Genomic DNA, 21,401 nt, shown 5'->3' with positions numbered 1-21,401 from the left:
TACCAGTTCTCTGAGAAAAGTTATTTTGAGAAGGTAAAGATGTCTGAGAAAACTGGAGAGCCTCTCTTTAGGTGACTGCTTTTTGTATTTCATAATATTGAAGAATAAGTTGATTTCAGTTTGGTTTTGCTGTCCTAAAGAGGCTGTAGTTATCACCATTCATGTCACATCACTGACCAGAACAAAGCACATGATTGATGGTGGATATTACTATGGAAATCCATTTGAATGTTGTATAACTAAATACATGTTTCTAATTAGAAGTACCTTGGCAGGAAATAGTCTTATAAAAACAGAGATAAAAAAGCAAATTCAGGATATTTGTAGAGCTCTGTGCTGAAGACCATGTACTTGGGAATCAGAGTTCACTAGGGTGAGGAAGAGGAAGAGAAGGAAAGCAGGAGTTTATTCTGCAGAATTGAAAACCAAATAATAAATCCTGTGGGAGTAAGACAGTGAGTTTCAGCCTTGTTTTCCAAGGAAAAATCTACAGTGATTCTGAGTACGGGAATTCTTTGACCTCAGTGCAAATTTCGGTTTCCTCTAGTAACAAAGAAAAGGGGGAAAGATGTGTATTTTTTAATGGAAACAAGAAACTGCTGTTATTTCTCTCTGAAAGTACTTTTGTGGATGCAGGGCACTTATGTAGCTGTTTTTTACTTTTGCTCTCCCCCTGCTATTCCAAGTAGAGCACTGCTCTAACATTCCTATGTCTGATCTTCTTGTCTCATGTGGATTACTCCTGTTGGCCAGGAAACAGCATTAACAGATCACACATTTCTTAAATTTTATGTCACGTTAGTATATTTCCCTTAAAATTTTAAGCCCTAAATAGCTGATATTTAAATAGAGTTGGCCTCTTCTGTGAGGATGTTTGCAATTTCCTGATGTACAATCCCTCACCAGCAAGCCATGGAACAAGTAGCCAGTCGAGAAAGAAGTGTCCTTAACAGAAGTCACGTTCAGTATTGCTGCTTCGAGGCAATAGCCTGAAAACAAATGAGGCTCTTCAGTGTTACGTCCACAAAAACGTTGGGACCCACCTACATCGATGCAGGAATTCGCTGCAGTGGGATCCGTTTTTTCCCCTCAACACTATATTCCAAGTGTTTTATGGAAAACAACAAGAGAATACATTAGCCGATGCAAAACCCGAAAGGTTTTTCAGTTGGAACCGTTATTTGAAACCAAATCAAACATGTGAAATGGACTCTTCTCCTGATGACTTCTCAGACAAAGGCAGCATTGACACGCACCGAAATGCCAGGAGCAGAATTCATGCGTCTGAGTGCGCTCTAATGCTGGAGCCACCATCGCCTGTTCTGCCTGGCAGTTTGTACAAGCAGCCATTTATTAGAAAAATAGACTTCATTAGTGATTTTTCAGCTCAGAGTGCCCTTGTGCACTGTTCGTCTGATAGAACGTGCAGAGGCTGAGCTTCTCTCTCTCTCCTGGCTGTAGCATTTTGCATTTCACAGGCGGTGACTTGACTGAACAGTGAAAACATCTAATTTTCACTTCTTGTTTGGTTGGTTTCACTTGACATAATTTATTTAGGGTTTTTTTTTTTTCCCCTTGTAGGTTTGCATCCAGTGGTGTTGCAACATAATTTATTTCCTTTTCGGTTAAAAAAAAGTAAAATTACATAAATAAAACCTTTTTTCTTTTTTAACCCTGGATTTATCTTTCCCAGAATAGGTGTGTAAGTTAAAAGTGTTGTTTTTTGTGAATGCCTGAACGTGAGATGAGGTAAATCTGGGCCTGTGGGAACCACAGGAAATGCGTTCCTCTGTATTGCTGGCGTTGGAATGCTGTACAGAGCCAGGCTTTCCATAGAGCCCTACTGTCCTTCCACCTTCACTGTGCTGATTTGAAGAACAGCCCTGTGACACTTACCTTTAGTGATTATTTGGGGATAGATGAGGGAGATCAGTGTGCTGGATGAGGCACTTTCTCCTCTGCATTATATTCAGCTTGTTGCTTCTCAGAGGTGCTCTTGGGGAAAATTCTGTCTTTTGAAGGCAGTAAGGGATATTATTGAGGGCTTTCAGTGCCCTAGCTCGTGTCACTTGATCTTCTTAAATGGGCAAAAAAGGGGATATAGGAATTCTGCAGTTAAACAAATACATAATCTCAGTTTTGTGATTTTGATCTCCCCCCCCTTCCCTCCCCTTTTCCTTTGCCCGGTATCAGGTCTTTCCTGTTACACAGTATAAGCTCCTGAACGGAGATTAGGCCTTTTGGGTTTTTGTTTTGCAGGGAGGAAAAAGAAAACACCCTGCCCAAATATTTTAATTCTCTGTGACATATTAAGCTTCAGGAATTGCACTATCCTGGCTGGTTGGTAGCAGCAAGCTGTTTTGCCATGACATTTATTGAGGTTGAACAGTCTTCCAGCAGGAAGAGATGAAAGCTCGGTGTGTTTTGTATGTTTATGTCTGATGTGGAAGAGAAGTATTATAGGGACCTGTACTTCTGAAAAGCTTGGAGTGGTTTTTAAGTGCTAAATTAAGTGTGAAGCAGGCAGTTACATAATATCCATGTTTTACAAATAGGGTTAATCATAGTTCAGAAAGGTTGGCTGCACGAGACCACGTAGCATCATTAACATAAGTAGAAATAATGAGTCACAGGCATGAGTTCCTTGAGCTTATCTCTGTATTACGGGTTTCAGGCACTTCAGTCTGTTTGGTTATAAGAACAGAGGTTATAAAGTACACACTGCTTAAATAATTTCATTAACTCTCTTACCTCTGCTAGTTTTCTCACTGTACTTATGATCTGTGCTCATATGTCAATTGATTGGCATTTTAAGTTGAGTTGTATTGGGCCAGATTTCTTTTAAATCAGATTTTAAAACTACCGAACACAAAATTAATATGATCACATAATGATATTGAGCATCAAATTGTTCTTAATAAGAGGTGTTTGCATTTGAACTTCTACATTTGTTCAATCGATTTTAAGATCCTGGTCTTTTTATATAGGCCAGCTTTTATCAGAGAGTTGTAGGCAAGGTACTTAAGAGTATTGGTTCAGCTCAGAATTAAGTACACCAACATGTTGGACCGTGCTTTCAACTTGGCTCCAGTCAACAGTACACTGTACAGAAATACTTTTGTGTTCCACTTTGCAATCTGTGTCTTTGGTCAGCATTGCCCAACTGCTCACCCTTTCCATCGGCACATCGAGCCATTTAAGGGAGCATCTGATTTTGAAATTGGGAAAGAACTGTCTATGTCAAAATAATTCCATGTCCTTTTCTTTTTAAGGAAGTTACTAAGCAGCACTACTAGTAAATAAATAAATTTTATCTTACCTGCATGGTCTCTCAGAAGCACTGTGTAGAAGTTAAGATGCAGTATAAAACCTTTGTGTTTACCTTTCTTGTTGTTATTTGATTATTCCCAATACTTCAGTGATAACAGTAATAGAGCATTTCATATGCAAAACACTTGGGGTAGAGATTTGCAAACTTCTTGTGTTTGTTGCCAAGTTTATTTTTTTAAAAAGCATTCTCACTCATTGCTGGGAGTACCAGCCCACATCTGAGTCTGTACCAGTCCTTTTCCATTTTGTGCTGTAGGGCAATTTTCTTACATTATCAGATTTAAACTTTTCATTTGATTTATTGAAAAGATTTACCTTTCAGAAGGCTTCTTGGTGGACCTCTTGAAGGCATTCACCTTTTTTGATATTAACACCTTTTCAGATAGACTTTAATGGAAGCTTAGGGCTATTACACATTGTTGATCGTGTTTATTTAAAATGTGACCTGGAACACCTGCAGAGTTTGGTCATGTTGGCTAAAGAATACCCTTTTTGGCAGGGGGGTTCCATTGGTGTCTGTTGGGAGCTTATTGGTATTTTCATGACAGGGTCGTTTGTGATGGAGGTTGGGGTGTGCTGTGGTGGAGGGACAGTATGCAGGCTGGAAACGTGGAAAGAAAATCCCACTGTGCCTGCAGGGCCAGAGAGGGGTTCTTTGGTACAGAGAGATGGAGACCTCTAGGGAACAAGTTTAACAAATACATCGCTGAAAAAGATTCTTGGGACATCTCAAGTGGGAGATGCCCAGTGAATAGGAGACCTCCCAAGATTTTCACTATTTCCAAAGGAATATTGTGACTAAGGAGAATTTAATTTCCCTGAGGGTACCTCAACTTGCATTTGAAACATGACTATTCCCCTTTCATGCTCAATACCCCTCAAATACGATTTTTTTTTTAATGAAACCAGTTAATAGTACTGATTATTTACAGTATTTGTTGATGCACTTTTTAGCCTTTTTGTACACTTTTTACGCTTGCCTCCAACATATTACTTGCATGCAGTGTTTTCTTTGTTTCTGGTTTGGTGCTTAAGCCCTTAGTGTGAGCCTCAGCTAGACTGTAAAACTCTCCTTGAGCAGCTTGCTTATGCTTGTGGCATTAATCTTTCTGCAGGGGGTTGTGCTGTTTGTTGACAAAATTCCAATTTTCCACTTACAAATAGAATATTATTAAGAGAGTCTTCTTTTTACCAATTAGGTCAAAGTCCTAAAATTTTAAGACCTAAACCACATGGTTTAGAGCGAACTGATTCACAAACCATAGGTGACTTTACTACAAGAAGAAAGGGTATGTACTTTAGCACTGTATGTATATGGAGCTTTATAAAAATAAATGAAGCAAAAATTAAGAAAACTGTTATTCTACAATAACTTTAGCTCTTGCATGGTCTTTTTACTTCTGTTATAGTCTAAGATCATGGATGCATTTTCTGTGCCAAGCAACAGCTTTCCTTGAACAGTGCACGGAAACATTTCCTTGATATTGACGTGGGTGTTCTGATCTCTTAAGTTGTAGTTTTTCATATTTTGGATTTACTTTTATCTGTTTATTTAGAAGCATGTATATATAACTTGTAACTTATATAATAACTTGTAAGTTACTTGAAATAACTTTTGTTAGGCAATAACCTGAAATCACAGCTCACTTTGGTCCCCTGCTGAAGAAAAATATTGATCCTCTGTCCCTCTACTAGTGCAGAGATCTGTTTATGCATCTTAGTGAGGTTTGCAATTAGTCTGATGAGCCCATCATGCCGAGTTGGTGCCTCATATAGTCACAAGAAGTAGAGGAGATTATGAATAATGTTAAAAAATCTCACAGAAATATCATTGATCCTTACCTTTGGTTGTTAAAGCCCATTGCAAGTGGATGAAATATTTTTGCTGTGGGCTTTGGACAAAGTCCTGGCTCTGTTTCTGCTGGAGCAGTACCTTGCCCGCTGTTTATACCTGCCAGGTAGACTCAGACCTTTACAGAGGACTTGAGCCAAGCTCAAGATCAAGCACAAAGATCAGTTTGTGTCACTCATGCTTTAGTATCATCTTGCCTATGTCACATTCAGTTCTGCCACTCTTATCTCATGTGATACCTTATATCTCTGGATGGATGAGTTGTAGTTCCTCTTTGGAGTCTGTGGTGGCAGCTTTTTATAAGCAAGTGAGTGAAAGTGGCAGAATTACTGGACTAGGCTTGATATGCTTGGAGCGTGTAATTGTCACTTCTTAACAGGGAAAAGGAGAAAAGTGTTGGGATACCACAGACTGATAGTCATCCAGAAAATTTGAATTTGGAGTTCTTAAGTTCAGTATATGATAGCTGACCTTTTAATAAATTCAGTCTGAGGAGTGAGTGTAATGAAAGTATAATGAGTACAGTTCTGCTTTTCCCTTGTGAGACAAACACACTGATCTGGCAACTGATTTCTCTCAGTTCCTCATGTGGTCACTTAAGGCAGCTCTTATGCCACATGAACCAGTGCTACATGCCTGACATTTGATCTTAGTGAATCTGCCAATAGTGAATCAGCAAACTCATGGAGTGGGGGGCAAGGAGAGGAAGGGGTGATATTATAATGACATTGCATTTCATTTTCTAAAAACAGTTTTAGGGAGGATGAAGTTGAGATTCAAAGTGCAACAGCAGTTTGACTCTGTGATTTTTGTTTAATTATTTTTCTTTCTTTTTTCCCACAAGTTTTTTTATACTTTTTTTTTTTTCCTAATGTTTAGAAGGGGTGAGACATACAAGCTGGAGGGAGGGATAATGGGTTTCTCACCAGTAGTCTATTCGTGGTTCTGTTCTGAAAATGGAATTTAAAAATGGCACTTTTTTTGAGAACGATATTAGCTGTCATGCACGGCAGAAGCACACCACCACTCTGCTCATCTCTTGATAAGCAGTGCAGTGAACCAAGCTCCTCTTGGTGTTGGCTCATCTCTCACTTTTGCAGACTTAGTCTTAGCTGCAGGTTCTGCCCACAGTTTGAGTTGTGAAACCTCATCAGTAAGGGCAGCGAGGGCACATTTTACATAATTATAACTGTCCGTGAGCCAAGAAAAGAGTTGGCTCTGCTGAAACAGTCCATCAGCCCTATCCTGGGCTTGTCAGTTCAACAAGTCATTGTGGCAGGGTAAAGACAGAACCTGATGCTGCCACTTTCAGAATCTCTTTTCAAAACAGAATTCCTATGTACAAGTATGTGCTGCAAAAGTCTTAAATTGTGGATTTTTAAAACTTTACATTTTAATTGTTTTTTCATTGATGTTGCTTTTCATTACCTGAAAAGATTAAAAATATAAGTTAATATAACATGCGTTTCTGAGAACTGAACAGTGTCTCCTTTTCCTAACTAGTATTTACAATTTAAAATTTACTATATAAAAGTTTTTTTCTGGAATGTTCTGTGCTTTAAGATTGTCTGTTTCTTACTTAGCAAAACCAGCTCCACTAGAAATAAAACCTCTGCCTGAATGGGAAGAATTACAAGCCCCAGTTAGATCTCCTATCACCAGAAGCTTTGCACGAGAGTAAGTTTCTTAGATTTTCCTTATTCGGATTAATTGGTTTTGTTCACTAGAAAGTTAATAAATGTGTGTGTGTATTATATTTTTAGCCTGTGTAATACAAATTGAAGTTTCCTTTGGAATTGTGTTATATGTGTGTGTGTGTGTGTGTCTATATATTGAAACAAAATGTGTCCATGTGAATTTTTATTTTGTAATATTAAATATAAGGGACTGTGTATAACCAAAAAATGTGACACTCTAGTAAACTTGAATGAAAATTTCCGCTCTAATATGCTTATTTTTGTTGTTTACCAGGAGGTTTAAGATATTCGAGATGTATTGTTTGTAAAATAATTCCTGGTAATTAGCTCCTCCAGGTTTCCCGTGTCTCCCAGACCGGATTCAGTTCATAGCACAACTTCCAGCAGTGACTCGCACGACAGTGAAGAGAATTATGTATCCATGAATCCAAATCAGTCCACTGAAGACCCAGTATGTAAAATCTACGTCTTAACTACTCTCTTCCTGTGCAGTCCTTACTTTTAAATCATGCAAACACAGATCCTTCGCTCAACATCACTCCCTTGATACTTCCAGATCAAAATAATAATAAAAAAATTCCGTAGAAAACCTGTAATTTTGGTAAGATGTCCCTGAAGAAGTTAAGAGCATAGTCACATATAAAGAGAATGGTTGATACACACATCTATTATACAAAGCAATTCAAGGCATTACTTTTTTTCCTACCTCTTCCCTAGAAACTGTCTCCTCTTTATAATGGCTTGTCCTTGGGCTATGTACCAATTCAGTATTATGACATCAAGGGAAAGAAACTGTCTAAAAACCTCTGAGACATGCTTAAAAAAAACTGTATTAAAAGGACATCTTCCAAGAAATGTGGAAGGAACAGGGGGAAAAAAAAAGATTGATATTTGTTGTTTGCATTCTATGGGAACAGAGCCATGTGTACTTCTATTAGGCTTCTTTCAAAGAAGAGGATAGAAGGAGTCTGTGTGTATTGAGTATCTGTATTTTTTCCCCTTTGGGGGAGAACTTTCTCAGATAATAAAGTTTCACGTGCAGTGCAGTAACTGAAGACCTAGTTAGGAAAAGTTAGTGATGCATGCTGTGGTTTTTCTTTGGGGGTGGGGGAAAAGGAGAGAGAGAAAAAGAAGACACAATAATAGTAGTATAAAGAAAGAGAATAGCAGTAGATCTAGGCCTAAACTGAAATGTGGTCTAGAATACCCATAAAACACTGGAGGAAAACCTGAATCTTGAGCTCAGCTTTTTGTTCAGTATAAAATCATAGAATGGTTTGGATTGGAAGGGACCTCAAAGATCACCTAGTTCCAGCCTCCTGTGCCATGGGCAAGGACCGGGTTGTTCAAAGCCCCATCCAGCCTGGTTCAGTGCCTTCACCATGTTTTCCAGCTTGGGCTCTTCCTAGGGAATACAGCAGCATTTTTCATTTTTAAAGCACTTATGAACGACCTTCTTTGGGGAGGGCCTGTCTAGCACCGTTTTTGTCCTGTTTGTTTGTCCGCCTCCTTATATGGCATGTGCTGGCCCATGTCCCTGCTACCCCCTGGACCCCTCCTCTCGCAGCGATGTTTGCTTCCCTGTCCCCTGCTGCTCTGGATCCCCTCCCAGTCCCCTCCAGCCTCCCTCCCCTCAGCTCACCACTGCTGCCTCTGGATACCCCCTGAGCGAGCCCCTCCTGCTGACTCCCCCGGGGCAGCTCTGGCGGCTCAGGAGCCTGCGGAGCATCCCGAGCCGTGCTTTGTGCCATGTCTGACCCGCGGGCAGTGCAGGTGTGCTTCCCAGGACAAATGTGCCCCAGCAGTGGGTTGCTGGTGATGTTAGAACCGAGCCCCTCTCTTGCAAGGGCCGTTGGTAAGTAACCGGTGACGTTCCCCTTTCACAGGCGCAGGAAACATCCCATTTTACACAAAGGATTAGTGCCACCCGCCGTTCTCCCTGCACAGAATCACAGTTCAAACTGGGGATTTCTGTGGATCCTTAAGGCTGTTTCAGGGATTTAACGCCAGTGCCAGGATGGTATAATTAATGCCATGGCTCAGCCTGTCATTAATATCTTCTGTTCGCTTGCACCGTTCCTTCTTTAAGGTTGTTCTGCAGATTTCCTTTCAGTTTCATTTGTATTATATTTAAAGTTTGTTTTCTAATGCCTATGTTCTGCCTGCCTAGTTTGTTTGAAATAACAGATTATTTTTTGGTTTTTAATTTATGCTGGAAACATTGATACAGAATCTGATTTTTGTATGTTAAATATGCAGAAATTTGTTTAGAGAATTTGGCAACAAAAATGAAGTTTGTATCAATTGTTTGTGTTTGTTGCCCTTTGTTACCACTTAATATTAAATTAATTGAATGATACAAATTTAAATTCAATCTAAAAAGCCCAGCCCATTGAGCTTTAACCCATAAAATATTTTATTTCCTAGAGAACCAGAATGTTTCCAGATAACTCACAGCCTTTGTTTTAAAATCTGCCTATTAAATAGACTTTTTGAGAATTTTTATTTGTTGCAACTCTGTCTGAGCAAGGAGTCCATACTTCTTCATCTTTTCCTGTCATCAGCTTCGAAGCATCTTGTTTGGACATGTCATACTTCTGTTTTATTTAATAAAATCAGCAATATTCTGCTTTTTCTTTCAAGTTGCTGTCAGCCTTACCCTTCTGTCTTTCCTTCTGCCTTCCTCTTCATTTTTTGCTGACTGCTGCCCTCTGTCTTCCTGTTTTTTCTTTATCTTTTAGAGAAGAGTCCTTCTATTGTACTGTTCCTATAACACCTGTTAAGAGGGAGGGATCAGGCTGGGAGAGGACAGAGGAGGTGAGGTCGTAAAAGTCTGAGCTAATTGAAATTTAGGTATATACAATGCAAATTCACTTCAGGCAGCCCTACACATATTTTCCAAAGTTTTAATATTTTGATCTTAACAATGGAATAATACTTTTTGATTTTCAGCTTAATCATGATGACTTTTGAATGAAATGTAAAAGTTTCATTTTAAGTTTTGCCACTACTGTAAAGCTGGAATTATTGTAGGTACTAAACAGCAATTTAAGGAAATAAAAAAGTTGGCAATTAAGTAATGCTAAATTTGAGATATAACAACTACAATTAAAAAGAACAAAGCACACTCCATTCTTATGATACGAAGGGGACATTAGGTGGAAGGCACAGATGGGTTTGGTGGCAACATTAAATTTGGGGGGTTGGTTTCTGGGTTTTTCCCTTCCATTGGCTATTGACTCTGTCCCAGTTTTGACATAGAATATACCCCCTTGTTCTACAAAGTCAATGAAATTTGCATGATTTAACTGATTGCAAGAACTCTTAGTCACTTTTTTAACCTTTAAGCTTTTGGCAGTTTTATAATAGGCATATTTGATCATGTGGACCACTAGCACATACATTTGTAGCTGAAGTTATTTATATTATGATTTCAGAATTTGTTTGGAAGCAACAGTCTTGACGGAGGAAGCAGCCCTATGGTAAAACCTAAAGGAGACAAACAAGTAGAGTATTTAGATCTGGACCTAGATTCTGGAAAATCTACCCCACCTCGTAAGGTAAGCAGATCTTCAGCTCTTGCAGTCCTGCCATCAAGAGTTTAAAATCGATTCACAAGTAGTTGCTGGGAAAGAGGGAGCCTCCAGCAAAATCACAGAATCACAGAGTCAGCCAGGTTGGAAAAGACCTCTGAGACACTGCCATGGTTACTAGACCATGGCACTAAGTGCCACAGCCAGTCTCATCTTAAAAACCTGCAGGGATAGAGAATCCACCACTTCCCTGGGCAGCCCATTCCAATGCCTGATTACCCTCTCTGTAAAGAATTTCTTCCTCACATCTAACCTAAACCTCCCCTGGCACAGCTTAAGACCATGCCCTCTTGTCTTACTGAGAGCTGCCTGGGAGAAGAGACCAACCCCCACCTGGCTACAGCCTCCTGTCAGGGAGTTGTAGAGAGTGATGAGGTCTCCTCTGAGCTTCCTCTTCTCCAGGCTAAACAACCCCAACTCCCTCAGCCTCTCCTCATAGGACTCGTGCTCCAGTCCCTTCACCAGCCTCGTTGCTCTTCTCTGGACCTGCTCCAGCACCTCCATATCCTTCCTGAACTGAGGGGCCCAGAACTGGACACAGCACTCCAGGTGTGGCCTCACCAGCACTGAGTCCAGGGGAAGAATCACTTCCCTGCACCTGTTGGCCACACTGTCCCTGATCCAGGCCAGGATCCCATTGGCCCTCTTGGCCACCTGGGCACACTGCTGGCTCATGTTCAGCTTCCTGTCAGTCCAAACTCCCAGGTCCCTTTCTGCCTGGCTGCTCTCCAGCCACTCTGTGCCCAGCCTGTAGCGCTGCAGGGGGTTGTTGTGGCCAAAGTGCAGGACTCAGCACTTGGCCTTGTTGAACCTCATCCCATTGGAATCAGCCCAACTCTCCAGCTTGTCCAGGTCCCTCTGCAGAGCCCTCCTGCCTTCCAGCTGATCGACACTGCCCCCCAACTTAGTGTCATCTGCAAGTTTGCTGATGATGGACTCAATCCCCTCATCCAGATCATCAGTAAAGACATTAAACAGGACTGAGCCCAACACTGATCCCTGGGGACACCACTGGTGACCGGCTGCCAACTGGATGCAGCCCCGTTCACCACCACTCTCTGGGCCCGACCTTCCAGCCAGTTCCTAACCCAGCACAGAGTGTCCCTGTCCAAGCCGTGGGCTGCCAGCTTTTCCAGGAGAATGCTGTGGGAGATGGTGTCAAAGGCTTAACTACTTTCTCAAATAGTCAATCCAAGAGACAGTGTCAGACCTTTCAGGAGAACCTCTGCTTGTTCTGTATCTGTTTGGGACATCTACTTACTTTTTGCTGGTAATTTATTTTAACATGTTTTTCCCTCTTCCTTGCCTTTTCCAGAAGAAGAGCAGTGGCTCGGGCAGCAGCGTGGCGGACGAGAGAGTTGATTACGTGGTGGTCGACCAGCAGAAAACGTTAGCACTGAAGAGCACACGAGAGGCCTGGACTGATGGGAGACAGTCTACGGAGTCTGAAACACCTACGAAAAGCGTGAAGTGAAAATACTGCTCTGTCTTGAAAGAACGGGAAGAATTGAATTCTGAAGAATTACAGAACCACAATGGCAGTGTTGTTCAGCTGTACAGCACCTGATTCACTGGTGTGTGAGCAGGTTCTTGACCGAATAGGATGGAAGCCAAGGGACACTTTGAATATATCAAAGGAACTTTTCAGATCATAAATTGCCTCTGTGGTGTCTGGAAAAATCGCAGCCTGTAAATAACATGTAAAATAATATCATTTAGCTTTCAGAAAACCTTTTGTTCTGTAGTTAACACATTTGTAGTATTACCATGTTTATGCACTTTTTCAGTTACAATGTTGGTTCAGGTATTCCCAGTAAGTATACCTTAATGCCTAATTCATCTGGAGAATTCTTTTTTCCTTACACTACTATTCCTTACAATTTTAGGTTAATTAAGCTACATGTAGATATGGAAATTAATATTTGAACTTCATTTTAACAACTCAAAATTGATTTTGCAGAAGTACTTTCACAATTGAATAATCTACTTGAAATGCCAAGAGACGACCGTTAGTTACATACTTGTTTATATTTAATACACACAAGATTATTTGGAAGTCTACAGGTTACCTTCCTAACAAAAATTGCTGTGAGTTAATAATAATGAACTGTACTGGGTTTAGACCTACAATCCTGGCTTATATGTTAGTTGTTAGTGGTGGAACTTCTATTGTATTTTATTAATGACAGTGTTCTGTGTTCAATGGGTGAAGATTCTGCAGGGTGGGATCTTACACTTTCAAAGACTGAATAATTAAATATCAAGTAAGCCTGCAAACCACTGATGGCATGCAGTAATATTGTGATCTCACACTTATTAACAAGAAATAACCTTTATATTATTTACAGAAGGTAGAGTATATAAATCAGGTACGTACCAAGCACTGTTGTGCTAATACACTGATCAGGTTTAGACAATGAGCTTTAGTTTTGTACTATTTAGAAGTTCTAATGTCAGTTTTCAGTTTGAGATTAATGGGACAGTTTGACATTCACTTTTTGTAGTACTAGCAAAATACTGTGATTTTGAATTAGACATTAATTCAAATGGAAATACTATGTTTTGACACCATAGTGCCCTTCTTATGAGCTCTATTTTACTTTAATCTCCTGCTTGGCCTTATATTTAAATCCCTATGCAACTGATATTTTATATCTCTGTTTTTAAAAATTAGATAATATACCTAAATGATCCCCTTATAAACCACTTGTTGCTCTTTCCTGGTACAGGATTTTAAGCTCTGTATACTGTGATCCTTTATTTTACTATGCCAGTTCCAAATAATAATCTGCCTTGGTTTTAGAAACATTTTTTTGTTATTTGGAAGAAGATAGAGATTTTTTTAAATACATGAATGAGTTAGGTCTAGATAGAAATCTTACTAACACTCTCATTTTACACAAACACCCTCAAGTAAGTGGTTGGTTTAGTTTTCCCACCCAATTGTTTTATTTTGTCCAGATCATTTAAAAGTTGAGCATAGAGCTGCATTGTTTTCTGGCATGTTGGCCTTAGTACTGTGCCTAATCTACCATCGGTTGTTTCTCTCCCCTCACAGCCACAATCTACAGTATGTAAATTATCTTATTCTTAACAAAGATTCTTTTTAAATTAGTAATATTTTGATGCTTTGAATGTTCATTTTAAAAAAGAAACTAAACACGATGCATTTTGAGGTGAATTTTAAATAAATCAAGTTGTTCGGTTTTGATGTGTAAACTCTGTCCTGTGAAACAGCAAACCGGGGTCAGTGTGTCTGTGAGGGTGCCTGGATACCAACCACCCTTGGTCAAAATTGCAGATTGCCTCTTACTACCTCTCGAAAAACAGATGTACAGCTAAAACAATTCTCAAAAAGAATCTCTGATTTAAAACCCTGCACCAAGAAGGTAAATGATGTGAATTCTCACCCCTCTGGGAGCCTGAAGCAGTGATGTGAGTCAGGGAAAACTTGATGGCTCCATCAAAATTATCTCAGATCCGTAAAGGTTCTGGAGCTGTAGCTCAGCTCTGCTTTGATGGTCTTGCTATCCCATAACAAACTCTCCTTCACTGATGCCACAGCTGAAGCAGCCGCAGGCATGGTGAGTACTTGGTAACTAATGTAATGATATTTTGTTTGAGGGCATTGGCTTGAGGCATTTTACCACAGCAATGGCAGCTGTGCATCTTGACCGGTGAGATGCCCATAATTCTTCACAAATGTGGTTGAAGTATCACTTTGCTGTTTATCCTGCACAATTGTTTCGGTGCTTGCCACTGGGGAGAAGAACTCACACTGTGGACTCCTACACTCATGCCTGCACCTGAGGAGCGAGGTGACCTTGGAATATTTCAAACTTATGTTTCTTTGGCCTCTCAAGAGGCGGGAGAATTTGAGGGAGAAGGTTTGGAATCTTTTACCTAATCCTAACTTGTCTGTCCTTGAAACATTGACCAACTACATGACTATGTTTTATTTTTAAAACTCTTTGGGTTTTTACGATACTGATATTTAAATATCAATGCTGTGTTTTCAGATGTTGTGAGAATCTCTGAGACTAAGGTATAAAAGCCTGAAAGAATCAGTTTCCTAGGCTGACCTCTCTTGCTGAGCTAGTGATAGAAGGTGGGTTTGCTTTAAGTTTGCTGATATCAGTCCTTGGTTTACAGATTACACCTATTCTTTCTTCATTTAATATTTGCCAGCATTCACAACGTTGATGTTATTATGATTGAGAATCCACTCTTAACTTCTAGGCTTTTTCCCTTTCTTCTGCTAAGGAAAACAGGAGTTTTCACACTGTACAGACAGTATAATGCTTTTTGAGTAACAGTCCAAAATTTCTCTTTAATTAGATTTCTTACCAGTTTTCTCCCCCTTATTCCTAATACATTTCCCCTACTTACATGTCTTCCAGAGTATGTTCAGAATCAGAGGCGTGATACTAACTTTTGATGATATGACTCATTTTCACCTGTAAAGCTAGAGGGGCTTTACATGCTGCACATGCTGCAGATGTGTCTGAGCTCTTTGATGGTCTGAGGATGTGAATATTAAATTGAAAATGTGAATCATAAAACTGTAGGCAGTAGAAAGTGAGCTGGACTGATATTAGCCTTTGTGCCACTTTCTGTTACTAGCTTTGTGAGGACACACTAGTTGGAGGGATGCTGGTGGAAACTCCAGTAGATACTGGTGCAGAAGTACTTTGTGAATGTTGTTTGTCAAGTGTTCTATTTCTAGACAGGCAAGTTCTTTCTTCTTTCTCTAAAACAACCTGTTACCAGTTGTGGATATAGTTTTCATTGCTGTATAACCTTCATAAACCAGGTTCATTATAAACTGCAAATATATGTATGTAATAGGTCTTTTACAAATACACAACATCTTGCTCACAGAAATCAATAGAAAAACTCAGTGCCTTGTGCACTCAGATTGACTCTAGAGGTGATTAGGTGTCACTCCATGGTATCATCTGAACATTGTGTTGTCTGGTAAGTACCAGTGGCCACACTTTTACACACTGTGACGTAATCACTGTCACCTCATGAAGTGCAGGTGCAAACACAGCTGCTCTGTTCTGCTAAACATTTGTAATGTGACATTGAAAAACATACAAATGTGATCATTAATCTTTCTTACTTTACTGAGACTTGTATTTATGTTAATATTAACAATCCACTCATGTATGACTGTTGTGACATAGTGCCACACTTAGGGCGTACAGACAGATTACAACATGGCTGTTTTAATTAAGTAATTTAGAATTTGTTGGTCCATGTAGGGAGTCATTGGAGCAATGGGCAGCTCTACATCTTTCACAGTGCACTATGAGTTAAGCAAGACTTTTATCACAGTGACATTTAAGCTTAGCTATTACTGACTGCAGCAGTGAATTTATAGAGATATATATATACATATTAGTCCTGCAAAAGTGTTTTGGAAATTTAGCAGCCCTGGACAGAGCTTCCATTCCATCCTTAACTATAGAGGATGTTTATTTGCTCAAGGCAAAGGCCATACAATACAAAAATGGTATTGCCATACAAGTGTGCAATTTAGACATCAATAATGTCACTTGATCTGTTTAAATGTTCATACCTGTAGCTCTTAAGAGATGAACTTAAATTTGGAGATTATCCTCCATATTTCCTGCGTCTGCTCTTGGTATCTGTGCATTGCACCAACCTGCTTCTTTAAGGTTCATTTCTTGTTGTTTGTCTTATTACTTGGGAATGCCAATGTGGTCCATGACCACAAATAACAGGTGCTTGTCCAGCAATTAGTGTAATAAATGTTCCACAGAAACATTGTGTTGATCGGATGTAGATGAACCAAATACCAAGCAATGAGGTTTTTGGCTTTTTGCCTTAACTGAACAAGCAGTTTGTACCTTGACAGGTTGAGAACTGAACCTCAAAGTGGGACAAAAAGAAAAGGTGCTTGAGGTGGTTATGAACAATGTCTTTGACGTGATAAGTTTCCCAGTATATGTTTATGGTTTGGCATCCTTGGTGTTAAGTTTCAGTATCAGAAGTGGAAGGATAGCAGGTATTGGATGCATGACCTGGTGAAAGGTTGTGCCATCTCGTCGTTAGCTAAACTGTGCTGATGCCAGTGGTTTTCTTTCTAGATGGTCTTTAGAAGAAAATGTCCATGTTTTATTTGAAAGGGACCATCTATGTTGGCTTCAACTTTTTTAAAAGAGCTTAGTTGAAGGGTGTAGTTGTATGATCTGCTGCGCACACACATAATGTTTTAGTGTACTACAGTAAAATGGAATAGAAAAAAAATCCTGTACAGTTCAGAACATAAAACACAGGGTTGTTAAAACAGAGAAATTTTCTCATAGTTATAAAATCAGCCATTGTAGTAATCACTGGGATATGCTCTTGAAAATTCTCACAGGATCTGTCATCATTGCCAAGCCTTTTCTGGTAAGGTATATCTGCAGTGAAATAATAAAAAAATGTGTGTCACATCAATTTTGAGAAAGGCCAATCCTAATAAGATTTTATTAAATGCTGTGTGAGGTCCTGGGTTTAGTGTGTTTCTGTGGGGCTTGCACAGGGTACCCAGATGGTTTGATTGCACTTCAGGAAAGGATGTGGAAATCCAGTCTGCTGAAAATATTTAACAGGTATAACACAAAGTAGAACCAGGCTTAGTATTACTTCTAGAATCAACCAAGTGTATTTTAAGTATGAAATAAAATGCTTTTGATTTGGGGAAAGCAAAAGAGGCTCATATAGGGCATCTCAATGCTTTATTGAATTTAGTTGTAGACATTGCAAGAGAGTTGAGTTGTTCTTGGACTAGCTGTAACTAGCTAGTAACTAGCTATATAAAGTGCTAGAGGATTTTTTTTTTTAGTGCCACTAAAATTCCAAGGACCAACACTTACAGGTGAAGTATAGATATCTGTTCTAAACCCCTGTTTACAGAAAATCTGTTGGTATCTGGAAAGCTGGTCATTGATGCTGAATGTGAGCAAATACAACTGGGCATATGAAAGTTGCCTGTACTGCTTTTTCTTAATCAGAAGGCCAGAACAGGAGCAAAGTATAATTATGGCTTATTTTTCCTGAATTCCTACCAGACTTTAAAATACATAAGCTTTCATATTTTTATGCTCTTTTCAGGGAATAAACTTCAGAGGAAGGAATCACTGCTTGTTTCTGTGCAGTTGTGCTGTGGATTTACACACTTGTAAACTACAGAGATTTAACTGAAATGTTTAGGGTTTTTTTTCTGTTGCCTGTTAGGGGTGAAGGATACAGGCCTAGGAGTTTTAGAGATGCCTCAGACTGGCCTGCTAGAGTACTTCAGTTTGAGTCTGGAGTTAATTGCATCAAAATGGTGATTCAACCCTCTGCTGAGGTTGTCTTCATAGTAATACCTAGAAATCATGGTGGGCATATTTAGTTACATTTTAAAAATTGATTGTAGTTGAGACCAAAATGTTGGAAACAAATGGTGTTTAGATTTAGGCTCCCTAGTCTCCAGTTAGGCAGAGAGCACCATTTTAAAAAGACCTTAAGTGTAACAGGGTTCAAATTCCCCAGGCACAGAAATCCACTGCATGGTCTTTTGAGGAGCAGAATTTAATATTCAAGGCACTGGTGTACCTTCCTTGAGTAAGTGAATGTTCCAAGAACTTTTTCAAAATAATTTAATTTCTACTCAGGTATGTAGATATAAGTTTAGGAACAAAACTTTAAAAATACTCTGCATTTTAACTATTTTTCTTCTCCTTCATAAATGAAAGAAGTGTTGATCCTGAAGACATTTTTACCATTAGCTCTACCCACTCACAGCTCAATATGAGGGACCATGGAAGAGACTTGGCCCTTGAACTTTTTTAAAAACAAGAAGAAAATTAAAAGAGCCAACCAGGACCAGGATTTAGCCTCTGATCTGCCTTGCAGTGAGCCCCCTTCCCCTCATACACCGTGAAGTGGAGCTACCCCCAATTCCAGTGCTCAGCTTAGAAGTAGGGACAGAAATCCCTTCTGGCCAGTGCCAGAAAAGCATCAACAGGCTCTGAAGAAGTGGTGTGTTTAAAAACCAGATCAAGAGTTAAAGCAAAAATTTAGTTTTGGAGAGGATTGGTGGGTGGTGGCTTTGTTTCGCTTGTGTAACAGGAACACGATGAACTCCAAGATAGGGATGCAAGTACACTTGGTACTACCTTTTACAGACTGTGCTGCATCTCACTGTGAATTTTATTGTTCACCCTCATTTTTTGTAATGGTATCTGTGGTCTATATTTTTTGTAGAGTATTTTTGTACATTTGGTGTATCAGGAGGGGGGCCATCTTTTAAGCTATGGAATCAAGGAGCAGAAAATGCTGGCTCACACCCTTTCTCTAGCCAGCCACCCAAGCTGCCTGGAATATGGTCCCCTCAGACTCTGGGAAGAAGCTGAATGGGTCCAGGTTTATGGTCAGGTCTGATCTTGAACTGTGGGATGGTTTTATGCAAGCTTATTCCAGTCTTAGTTTTTGTGATTATGCACTTTGTAGTGACTGGACACATAGATTCATCAGTAGTTTCAACCTTTTTTTGTCAAGGTGTACTTGCATAAAAGTTTAAGGATAAATTTCCAGTGGATAGTTCTTGAGGTTTTCTTTTAGTGGGTGCATTGTGTAGAAGAGTGGAAACTTCAAATTAAACAAGCAGTAACTATTCTGTAAATGAGATGATACTTTGCTTTAAAAACAAGAAAACCAACAACAAAAAAACCCCCGCAAAATAAACACTCAGAGAGCCCTAAAAAAACCAACCAAACACAAAAAACAACAAACAAAAAAAACCAAACCAAAAAAAACTTGATTTCAACTGTATATCTTTATTTAGTATCTTCTATTTATAGGTCTGACTATCTTCAGGTAAACCACAGCTGCACAGACCTTCTCTGTTTCCTTCAGAGAGCATCCCTCCGGAACACCGTCAGTTCAGCTGGCTGGGGTCATAGTTTTTATCTCCCCTGCATCATAATGATTTGAATAAATGCTGTTATATTTTTCCCAAGACACTTAGTTTTTTGGTGAAGTCTTACTTTGATTTCCTCTGTCTTTCTGATGTGATTTTCTCCTCAAATACTCTGCTTAATTAAAGCAGGTTTGAGAAACAAATAATTTTATAATAGCTGCTCTGTTGTTCGTGAGTGAGCAGAAGTGGGTTTTTTTAACATAGCAAATCTGTTATTATTCAGAAGAATCACTAATGCAGAAAGGAATTCAGACGATGTACACAAACTAGTAACCCAAAAGCAGACTGGAGGCTGATACAAAAAGCTATTCATGCCCAATGCCAAGGGCTCAGGAAATACATGTGGCACAAAGCAAGCACAGTCTACAGCACACATAAAGAGCCCACCATTTCTGCAATAAAAACTCTATTGGAAGCCCCTATATGTCCTATTTATTCTGATAATATAGTTTCAGGAAAGTAGACATTTGTCAATGTGAGTTAAGTGTCGAAGTGTTTTTCAAAATCTTTCCATGAGTATTTAAGTATCTAAACACTACGGGGAGAATTGGCCCAGGTCACAGCTGAGAAGAAACAAAGCAGCATAAGAAAGGCAAGAAAAACCTGAAAATCAGATTAAGACACTACTGCAGAGTCCTCAATGTATGAAATTTGGGTGTAGAGGCAGATTGATAATGTGGAATCCCACTAGAACTCTTAATTTAAGTGACAGAATTGCAGATACAGTTAAAATAGAAAAGTTAAAGTATTAGTCCTGCTTAAGACAACTCTTTTTCAGATTCATCCCTATCCTTCAGTGAAGTTCTGGTTTATATCCAACTTCTTAAAATTCTTTTCTGCTCTAAGAATGACAGGAGCAGGAGGAAGTCGGGTGGCTTAACTGCAGTGCCAATAGATGGAGGAAGGGACCTTCCCAAGGGAACCTTTCCTTGCACTGCCTCCCTCTGGTTGCTGTGCCCTAAGGTGTGGAGTGAACTTCGTGGGTGAAAGGAAACATGGCCAGGGCAGAACCAGGTCGTTGAGAGAGAGGAGAACCTGGAGTTTTGAAGAGGGAAGGATTTTTGTGTGTAATAAAGTGTTTGTGCATTATTTCTTCTTATATAAATATGTATTTTACATATTAAAAAAAATGTATTTTTGCCTTTTGGTTGAACCTTTTCGATCATAGCAGTATGTAAATAAAACCTAAAAGCATTTTTTTTTTAAATTCTGGTTTTATTTTTTCTGTGAGCTGCTGCTTGTTACAGAATCTTCATTCTTTGAGGTTTTCTGTAATGGGCTTAGCAGTTGACTGTGTATGGGGTCATTTTTTTGCAGGAGTAAATTGTATTCAAAGGCCTTGTTTTGAACTGGACACAAGCACAGTGTGACACGCTGTGACAGTCTGTGCATGCCATGTTGCTGCTACCAAATCGTCACTGTTTCTTTTGTATGAAACATTTGACTAGGTTGCTTACACCGTAATTTGAACAACCTCAGTGTCATCGTCACAGGACTCAAAATTTAAAGAGCATGTGGATGAAATGTTTACCACTTACATCTTTATCATGTGTATGTTTACCACTTACGTATGGTATACTTACTTTACTTACATGTGGTAAACTTTAAAATGTTTTTTCCAATGCATTAAGGAATCTACTGAAATTAGAATATCGTTTGCATGTGTTGATTTTTTTTTTTTTTTGGTGGAGGCCTTTTTTTTTTAACAGTGAAAAATCAATGTGTTGTCAGTTCTCATGAAGCTGATGACAGTGACCTTTGCTGATGGGCAGAGGATTTTGGAGTGTGGGGTCATTGTTTTTAGAAGACAGAGCATGATTTTGATGCTGCTTTGACTGCTGACTCTGAGTGTGTGAGTGTACATCACCTGTTGCCTGCAGCACCATTAATCTGAGGCCAGAAGAAAAATGATGGTGACAGAGGAGTGATGGCTTTGAAAAATAGGCCTAATT

At 39.3% G+C, this 21,401-nt stretch overlaps 1 protein-coding gene across 3 annotated transcripts in view; it reads left to right on the top strand.

Moving 5' to 3' along the window:
* GAB1 (GRB2 associated binding protein 1) overlaps positions 1-13,691 on the top strand; it is a 72,539-nt gene extending 58,848 nt beyond the window's left edge. For 2 of the 3 annotated variants that reach the window (XM_017820379.1, XM_017820378.1), the window contains 5 exons: positions 4,530-4,619; positions 6,766-6,859; positions 7,207-7,330; positions 10,317-10,439; positions 11,788-13,691. In XM_017820379.1, coding sequence (XP_017675868.1) covers positions 4,530-4,619; positions 6,766-6,859; positions 7,207-7,330; positions 10,317-10,439; positions 11,788-11,946 — 590 coding nt within the window. In that variant the 3' untranslated portion in view covers positions 11,947-13,691. The remainder of the gene's footprint in view (positions 1-4,529; positions 4,620-6,765; positions 6,860-7,206; positions 7,331-10,316; positions 10,440-11,787) is intronic. The other variant, XM_017820380.1, reaches the window with a different exon arrangement.
* Positions 13,692-21,401: the final 7,710 nt, after the last annotated feature.

The sequence above is a fragment of the Lepidothrix coronata genome, unplaced genomic scaffold, assembly GCF_001604755.1.
Source record: "Lepidothrix coronata isolate B3197 unplaced genomic scaffold, Lepidothrix_coronata-1.0 Scaffold82, whole genome shotgun sequence".
Classification (NCBI taxonomy): domain Eukaryota; kingdom Metazoa; phylum Chordata; class Aves; order Passeriformes; family Pipridae; genus Lepidothrix; species Lepidothrix coronata.
The sequence above is the reverse complement of the archived record's forward strand: the minus strand, read 5'-3'. Positions and strand labels throughout refer to the sequence as shown.